Genomic DNA, 9,013 nt, shown 5'->3' on the forward strand with positions numbered 1-9,013 from the left:
ATGCCGTCTGTTATATAGTGGACATCGCTGTGGTTGGCCTTACACTATCAAGTGAGGATGCTTGAAGATGGACGTGTAAAAGGCCAGATTATCGTCAGGTAGCTTGGCTAACAACTTGAGCATCGGAGGTAAGAAAGGCGAGCATTTCTCGAGGACCGCCCTACTCACTTTGTTTGCAGCAGTGACCTTGTATGTATTGTCGCCTTCATACACCCTATAAAGCCATTTAGCGCATAGCACCATACAGTGATGCTACCTTTGTTCGCACTATCCGAAGCGGTGGTCACAACAGCCTGTGAGAACAAGAGTGCCGCCTCTCGCCACACTTGACCATGTGTTTCTGATGTGGCGGAATAGCCCGCGAGGCTCTAGCACGAGACTTGGACCATGCACGTCTGTCTCCCAACTACATAATGCGAATCAGTCCGTCACAGTTGATGGCATGATCTGATGTTGGCGCTCTCAGCGGCCACTTTGGCATTCGATGACCTGAAGCTCCTCTATAATGCCAGCTGCAACCCATCGAGGTGAGCTTATCCGCGGCTGGCGGCCTGGTGGTGAGGGGTGTAGGCTCGAATCGCAGGGTGGGCACTTGTTGTTTTTTTCCTCCTTTTTTCTCCTTCTGAAATTTCGTGATCAAACCCGGCCACTAAGGACCTACGGGCAGGATGAGTGCAACCTAGATAGCAAAGACGGTCAATCGTCCTACGGGAGGGATCTCGGCCTTGAGGTCCGCCTCTCCCAGGATCCGGGCCGCATAAGTGTTCAGAAGAGAACCAAAACAGTAGGTTGGTACATTCCGAGGTAACGTCAAATCTAGAGTGGGATTGAAGTAAGTATTTCTTGAGAAATAGGAGTCAAATTGATATTCTGACCGCATATAGACATTGTGAATATCGTCGCGGTAGTATGCCATATCTCTCGTTAGGCGCAGTGGTATCATAATCATCCCGCTATGCACTGACATTGACACGCTGAACATCGACAGAGACCGCCCAAACGCATGAACAGAACAAGACTCGGGGCTCTTTAATCAAGGCTGGCTATATCGGCCATGTGTAGTCGGTTTGAAGCTCTGATGTTGTTATCCATCTGGCGCAGGGTGTCCAGCACTTGGTCGATAATCTGTCCTCGAGCTATTCCATTCTTCGCCTTTGATTCTGCTTGGTTCTGAGGGCCTATTGTCAGTTGTGGAATACCCTCCGCAGGTGGTATGGCGTCGGAAGGCAGTTGAAACTGCCCTATGCTCTGTTTCAGGGTCTCTAGACTTCCTGAAATCGGGGCCCCTTCAGGATACGGCACTGCACTGAAATTCTCCAAGTCGGGAGGCTCAAAAGCCACTTCTCCGGACGACCATAGCGGCTGAAAAACATCGAAAACTTGCTGCGTCGGTACAGGTTGGAATATTGAGGGCTCGGATTGGCAGTCTGGTACATTGAGCCAAGGATCTAACGAAGCGGCTTCGCCCCGGGACGTGACTGGGAACAGAAATTCCTCAGCAGTAGCAGCAATGTCCATCATCCGAGGCTCTATGCACGAACCGGGGTTGCTTTGCTGCAGCATGGGGAATTCGGCGGCTTGTAGAGGGAGAAATGCGTCCTGAATCGTGCTCGACTGCTCCTCGGCGTGGCTGGGCTCAGGGTCGTCGGCCGCGATCGAGGTCGGGACAGCCCAGCCGTGCGTCAACTTTTGCCATTAGAAGCGGATTGCGGACAAACATGAGGATCAGAACCTGCGGCCACCTACCTTTCTCGCCTTTAACGCTGGTTGCTGTGCTTCTGAGCTTCCGGCTGGTGTGAGGACGAAGCTGGGCAGTGACATGATGGCGAAGTCTGCGTGCTACTTTAATCTCTCACATGCCCCGACGGAAAAGTGTCCACTTATCAGCAATAAATATGCCCTTCGGCGAAATAGATATAAAGCTAGCAAGCAACTGCAGCCGTGGTTGTCAAGCCAATGGCACGAACCGGAGGGACCTCCGTGACAGGGGCAGAGCGTCCGAAGCTTTAATCCGCGATATCGTGGTCTCGGCGGGCATTAAAGTCGCCCAGCTTCGCCCAATGGCACCGTGATCCATTCATTCCCGTGTTCTAGCCTCTGATACATCCCGCGAATCCGCCTCCCTTGCCACAGACTAAGATATATGAGACCCTGACGCTACGGCGTGGCACACCAATGCCCCCTAACATCTTTGTAAGATTTCCACTACGTTTCTGTGCCACCATTCTCTTACTCTCTGTCATTTTATTCGAGAGGTTTGCTGTTGATGTTCGTCGGCAATAGTCTGGGACATTCACAGAACCACATCTTGACTTTCCCACTTCCCCTTTCCCTGCCGCGGCTGATGCTCTTGTCTCGAGTCATGGCGGGAGGAAACGGACAAATACATGCAGGACTTTAGGTTTGCGGGGAAAACGTCGTTAAACTTGTCCTACAGGCATGATCTACACCCGTTTGTCGATGTACGTACCAGGTGTGCGTGTGCGTGAGGGAACTCTATGGCATAGCGACGGCTCACGATGATACGGTTTTATGGCCACGGCGTCGACGCTGAGACGTAGTTTGTGGCCACGATGGCAAAGGAGCCACAGATATCTATGGAATAGCTAGATCTAACGGGCTTTCCCCTTGGGCCCAATCATGAGCGGCAGTTGAGAGCGTAATGGGTTCGACCGCTCATGGTGAATCTGCGATCGCCACCCTTAAGCACAGAACTCTACATACATACTTTCCCTTGCATGAGGAGGTGGAATCGCAAGCCTGTCTATCATGTTCCTTGCTGATCTGATTTAGGTTCTAAGTTGATTTTGATACCCATTTTGCTCAATTTTCTTCCTAGTCCCAGACCCGGTTGCTGTCAGTTCCTCGCCCTGGACTATTTCGGTGGCGCACACAAGCAACATCGCCACCAGGTTCGCACCATGAAAGCTTCCAGGTTGAGGCAACCAATTTCAAAATTTCTCCATGCGTGAAACAACAACGGCATGTCGATTGTTTACCCTTCTCACCTTAGTCTCTCTTCCAACCTGGGCGGCCAGCCAATGTAGCAAGACTAGGAGGCCGTACCGTAAGAATTTGCAGAAACTTCACGCCTTACTGCCGCTTGCTGCAGATGATCATCCACAGGCAAGTCCTTAAAGTCTAACTAAACCCTACATCACGTACCCGTGACATCACCGGATGTTGCTCCGGAAGCCACCTGATTGGCTGCTGGGAGACATGTCCGTCGCCGGCCCCTCCTTGTCCGGAACTATTGAAGGAGAGTATGGCGAAGTCGACGACCTTTGCACAGTATTTTTGGACCGCGGCAACGCGGACAGAAATCGCCACGCAACTGCTAGTATCAAGAAGCTCAAGGAAGAGGGGGAACTGACTTGGCACATGCCTGCGGAGCTCAGCTTTTAGGCGAGTGCTTGAGCTGGCGATATGAGTTGACAGAAAGATCCGGACATCCACCACCTCTGAGTATCTCCAACTAGATGCTGTCATCGCGTCGTATCCAAGCTGCCGTCCTGACACATGTCTGAGCAGAGATGAAGAAGCGATACCCACCGCTCCTCCCGTCTGTCCCTGGACAGCCATCAGGCCCGGCAGAGCCTTCGTCGAGCTCGCAGCAGCTCAAGCGACGTCGCACCGGCGTTTCGGTCGCCTGCAATGCTTGTCGTCGGAAGAAAATCCGGGTAACTTCCACCTGAAGGTTGCTTGGGAGCTCAGTCCCTGACGCATGGAGAGCTCTCATCCTAATGTTTAGACGTTAATGCTCAATGATAGTGCGATGGCCTGCGGCCAACGTGTTCCACATGTCGGGAGCTTGCCGTCCGGTGTACATACCGCGACGACTACAAGCTGACCCCGGAGGCGCAGGGTCTCCTTGTCGAGGTGATGCGTCTCCTCAACAGCCTGCCGGAGCGAGAGGCGATTCGCATGCTGCGGTATCTGAAGAGCGAGACCGACGCGGCAGTGATTCTGTCCACGCTACGAGGGGGGATATCTGCGATCCATCAGCCGTCGGAGCTCCGTATTGCCGTGGCGACAATGGACAATTCCTTTCATGCCCTCCAGCTTGGATCACAGAATCCAGTTGCATACCCATATCTGCCTCCGCTTCAACCGCAGGCTTTGCCGAGGGATGACTTTCGGCGGCTCACTACGATGGGAAGCAAGCCTTCGTCTCCCTATTCTCCTTCTCGACGGATGCTCTGGGACCGCGATCCCACCGAGTCCCAGGCACCGCTCTGCGATGAACGGCTGCATCAGCTGGATATCAGTCACTGGACCAATGCTCCGATCAACAACGAGTCGGCCGCCCGTGCCATCTCCCTGTATCTGGAGACGGATCATCCGCTGCTGGGCTTCTTCGAGCCCAACCTGTTCGTATCGGACCTGATCAACCACAAACATGACTACTGCTCCCCAATGCTGGTCAACTCGCTGCTGTATTGGGCCTGCGTGAATAATGCCCGTGCCGTCTGGTATCGAATCCACCGCAGCTGACTTGATTGAAAGCAAATGTATAGCGCCGTCGACCCAGGCATCGATGCTCTCGCAGCCTACTTCTGCGCCGAGGCCGAGACGATATGGAGGACGGAACGAGAGTCTGACTCGCTTCTCAACCTGGCCTCCGCCCTCTTCCTAGGCCTGGGCTACCTCGGCCAAGGAAGAGACCATGCTGTGCTGTCGTACACTTCGCAGGCTACCAAGATGGCCACCAGGCTGGGCCTCTTTGGCGTCGACGAACACAGTCGTGCGAAGCCCAGCATCGACAAGCTGTCCAAAGAGGCAGCCAGTGCGTATATGTACGCCGCATGGGGATCATTCAACTGGATCAGGTGGGTGCCTCTTTTCCCCTTGTTTCTTGCGTAGACATCGAGAAGGGTTCGTCGTGTGCTCACGGAACTCGTCCCTTTCCAACGTGTGCAGTCTCATGTCGCTCTTCTACCGCCAACCGGGAATATTGGGCCCTCGGAGCCCCCCGAGCTTGCCCATACCCGGCATGGAGGAGGACATCGAGGCCGCCTCGTCAGCCACAAGCCCTGGGTCTCCTCGCAGGGAAGGACCCGAGCCCGAGCCTCAGTCGCGGTACATGGGAGGCGTATTTCCCTACCTGTGCCAGTTCTGGAGCATCATGTATGAGGTCAGTCTAGCGTATGACGACAGCCAATCGTCTCTGGATAGCCAAGGGACCTTGTCCTTCGCGGAGCATAAGTTCCGCCAGCTGCTCGCTTGGAGCAACACTCTCCCGTCACGCCTCCTCCGAGCCAACCAGAACCCGCATTATGTCCAAGTTCTTCAGTAAGTTTCCTCTGCTCCGTCCCTGTCCCATCTTTGACTCGCAATGGTTCGTCTTCCCGCTCTGGGCCGGTGTTGCTTAACACGTGGGTCTCTCTAGCATATGGTTCCATACTGCCGTTCTCTGCCTCTTCAGGCCGTGCATCCAGGAGTTTGGTGTTGCTCGACTTCGAACGATGGTTAGGAGCATCAGCTCCCCGGATATTGTGTATGCCGCTTCGGTCGCGCAGCTGAAAGACCTCGTCCTCAATTTCAGACTCCATTTCGCCTCCTCTACGTACACCGTGCTGTGGCATACAGCCTTGATCTACATTACTAACGAGCTCCTCACCGGCCCCAAGGACAATGACTGGTTCTTCTACTTTTTGATATGCGTGTACGGCTATGAACGTCTGAGCCGGTCCTGGCGGGTGACCACGTCCATTTCCAGAGCCCTGTTGTCAATGGCTCTACGAAAGGGGGGCATAACCAGTACCACAGCCCGGACAATCCTGAAAGATCTTGGACCGGACGACTTTCGCAAAAAGTACGGCGAGATCCGGGCCACATTCATGGCAGACTTGGACATGGCCGAGGAGGATCCCAGCAATGCCACTGTTGAGAGGCAGGCTGAGGACTTTGAGCACAATGCCATGCTGCGAGACTATACAAATATACTAGACGCGGACGAGGCGGCATGATACGAGGAAGATGCACAAGCGGTATATATGGCGATATCTCGAGCGATTGCATCCTCTACTGCTCGAGTTTGGTATCTAGACAGTGTGGTACGCGTCTGCCGCTGGACCATAAAGCACATCAGTTGGTAGACATGTGTAATGACTAAAGAAGATATCCGCTTGATAGCGAGTTCGGAGTTGCTGCTTTTAGAGCTACTTCTAGGAGACATACAAGCAATGCCACAAAAAGGCGGAAAGACGTTGCATATCACAGCTGAATTTGTGAGCCATAATGGTTTGCATGGGTACGGACGACAATGAGGCTCGCTTGTTTGCCTGTGTTATGAGTATAAAACAACGTTGAGCCATATTCCAGGATCTGGAGACTGACTACATTGAGCAGCGATTTTCCAACTATGTGAGCATCGATGTCTCTTCCATACATTCAGTGAGCTTGGCCCACTATGGACTGATCTCGTCATGATTCATACATGTAAGCTGATGGCATACATACAAATGACCCAGGTGATCGACAATGCGACATACTCTAGTAGTACATAGTGGTTGGCAGGAAGGGTAAACCTCGCTTTGTGGGAGGTGGTAGGTGCTGGAAAGGCTGCTTGACAGACATCAAATCCACTGCTTGGTGATGGTAGAGCTGACAACGAGCTCCGGGTTTAAGCGTTGTGCGACAGACATCAATGTATGCCTGGAGGTTTCTGCACGTACCAAGCCTATACGACGATTTACTATGAGCTTCCACTAGGTACTATAGGATGATCAATCTCGAGGATCAAGTAAATAGAGGGAACCCGGATCGTCTGTGCTTTTGTTCTACCCCGAATGCACTATGCTACCTGGTACACTCACAAGACGGTGATGCCAGTAAATGCCCGATAGTCGTCCGCATAAACGACCGTCTTGTTCCTCCCATCCAGGCCGCACTGGTAGATGCGGCCACCGAGATCGGTCACGTAGAGATGGTGATTCTTGGAGTCCAGCTTCAAGCCAATGCCCTCCTTGAAATGCCTGCTCAACACCTCATGGCCGCCCGATGAGGCAGTCTTTGCCACTAGCCCAGTCTTATCCAACTGCAGCCTGTTGAGAGAATTGCCAAAAGGAATTTCGCCGCGATCAGTCCAATACAGAGTGTAAGTCTCCTCGTTTATTTCGAGGTCCACTGGTTCGGGGAGGCCCTCCGCGAGGCAGTGGACATCGGATCTCGATTGCACCGACTGATGTGCGGGCATTTTGATATTGGCGCAGAATATGCGTCCCTTGTTGCCCTTTGACGGCCCCTTTTGACTCCAGTAAAACTTGCCCAGTTTTGGAGAAACGGCGATGCCAACACACCAGTTCGTGGCCTCCCGCATGTCTGTCTCATTTTCTGAGTTGCCGTTCTGGATCAAGCGCTCTAGATCAGAGCCATCAAAGTTGCACCGGAATACAGAAAGGCCCTCGCGATCACAAAAGTAGATCTTCTTGCTCCCGCTCTCCACAACCAGCTGCTTGGGTGTGTTGATCGTTCCAGGAGGGATAAGGGTGCGAACATTTGTCCCATCGAGGTTGGCGGAGCAAACAGACCCGTCAGGCTTTCCAGGATAACCCATGTTGGTCCAAAACATACGGCCGCTTGAATGGTCGATATCGATGCCGTCAGGCAAAGGCTGCTTATCAACGAGAACCTTGGGAGGCTTTCCGTCCAGGCCGAACTGCAGAATTTGGCCCGAGTTCATCGTTGGCTCTGCAGCGGATAGACCAACATCCAGGGCAAGAAGTTTTGGCTCGCTCGAGACACCGTTTTTGGCTGCCGATTGGGTTGCAGAAGGAGGATAGAGGCCTCCTTTTGCACATTTGGCGCCTAATTTGCCCTGGTCCAAGTAGTTCTTCCTCAGGAAGTCTACCGTTTTCTCCGGGGACAAGCCAAGCTCTTCGACGTAATGCTCCTCGATGAAGGCCACCGTATCGAGGCCAACCACTGATGCTCGTTAGTTAAGACTGTCCATCCCTTTCTCCTATAGTTTGGGGACTTGGGGGGACGCTTACAGTCCATAGTCAAGCAAGGCGACAGACGACTGTTAGCAAACATCTCCTTCCACAACGCATCGATTTCCTCAGGCACAGACACTCCTTCGGCAAGGATGGTCAAGGTCTCTCGTTTGATAGCAGCCCATAAACGATTGATGATGAGGCCTGTAGATTCTTTCCTCGCAACATATGGCATCAATCCCGCTTCTTGTAGCCGTTCGACCAGGAATGGGATGACTGCCTCTGTCGTGTAGCCACTTGCCATGACCTCGATCAACATGCAGTCAGGGGGCCTAAAATAATGTGTGTTCAAGACCTGAGACTTTCTCGTGCGAGAAATCTTGCTAATCAGCTCGGAAGACTTGTATGAAGACGAGTTTGTTGCAAGAATGCAGTCAGCAGGCGCAAGGGCGTCCAGCTCGGCAAAGACGTCAATCTTTAGCTCGAGCTTCTCTGGGACGCATTCTATGACCATCCAAGCATCTGCGACAGCGGCTTTCATGTCTTCAACAGCCATTACTCTGCCAGAAGCCTTGCCAGTCTTTTGGGCGTACAAGGCCACATTCTCGTCGACGTAGGCAACACCGTCCTCACGTTGATGTTTGCTGGGATCCCAGATCTTGACTGTGTATCCTGTCGATGCCCATACGCAAGCTGTTGAGTTTACTGTTAATTCTCGCCGCCTCTCACATACACGGCGTTGATACTGACCTATTCTACGCCCGAGGACACCGGCGCCGAAAACAGCAACAGGCCGATTGCGATAGTTGAGAGGAGGCTGCCACGCTATGACCATTGTGCCGTGCACTTTATGACGAGCTCTGATATGGTTTTTGGTTCTCCAAGTGACGATGTTTGGGTCATCGATCAGGCAAGGGCTGACAATGCATAGACTCACTCAGGATTTATACCTTTCCTTAGTATGACACTCATTATAGCATTAGCAACTCACCTTCTACGTCAACACACCCGTAACACATTAGATTTCACCTGTATCGCAAGGGAAGTGACTATTTCCGCCAACTCGGCTCTTACTT

The 9,013-nt window shown here is 52.8% G+C and overlaps 3 protein-coding genes across 3 annotated transcripts; 1 reads left to right on the plus strand and 2 right to left on the minus strand.

The window, feature by feature from the left end:
* Nucleotides 1–1,029: 1,029 nt before the first annotated feature.
* TRIREDRAFT_106647 (uncharacterized protein) lies at nucleotides 1,030–1,821 on the minus strand (the record flags this gene model as incomplete). The annotated part of the gene is made up of 2 exons (XM_006964711.1): nucleotides 1,030–1,686; nucleotides 1,747–1,821. The coding sequence occupies 2 exons, from the start codon at nucleotides 1,819–1,821 to the stop codon at nucleotides 1,030–1,032; spliced, it is 732 nt and encodes a 243-aa protein (XP_006964773.1).
* Nucleotides 1,822–3,306: 1,485 nt separating this feature from the next.
* On the plus strand, nucleotides 3,307–6,153 carry TRIREDRAFT_121474 (N-terminal fungal transcription regulatory domain-containing protein). Its single transcript, XM_006964533.1, has 5 exons — nucleotides 3,307–3,680; nucleotides 3,772–4,472; nucleotides 4,518–4,829; nucleotides 4,921–5,292; nucleotides 5,390–6,153. The coding sequence occupies exons 1-5, from the start codon at nucleotides 3,534–3,536 to the stop codon at nucleotides 5,967–5,969; spliced, it is 2,112 nt and encodes a 703-aa protein (XP_006964595.1). The 5' UTR covers nucleotides 3,307–3,533; the 3' UTR covers nucleotides 5,970–6,153.
* Nucleotides 6,154–6,814: 661 nt separating this feature from the next.
* TRIREDRAFT_106649 (uncharacterized protein) lies at nucleotides 6,815–8,772 on the minus strand (the record flags this gene model as incomplete). The annotated part of the gene is made up of 3 exons (XM_006964712.1): nucleotides 6,815–7,926; nucleotides 7,995–8,630; nucleotides 8,688–8,772. The coding sequence occupies 3 exons, from the start codon at nucleotides 8,770–8,772 to the stop codon at nucleotides 6,815–6,817; spliced, it is 1,833 nt and encodes a 610-aa protein (XP_006964774.1).
* Nucleotides 8,773–9,013: the final 241 nt, after the last annotated feature.

The sequence above is a fragment of the Trichoderma reesei genome (assembly GCF_000167675.1).
Source record: "Trichoderma reesei QM6a unplaced genomic scaffold TRIREscaffold_7, whole genome shotgun sequence".
Lineage (NCBI taxonomy): Eukaryota > Fungi > Ascomycota > Sordariomycetes > Hypocreales > Hypocreaceae > Trichoderma > Trichoderma reesei.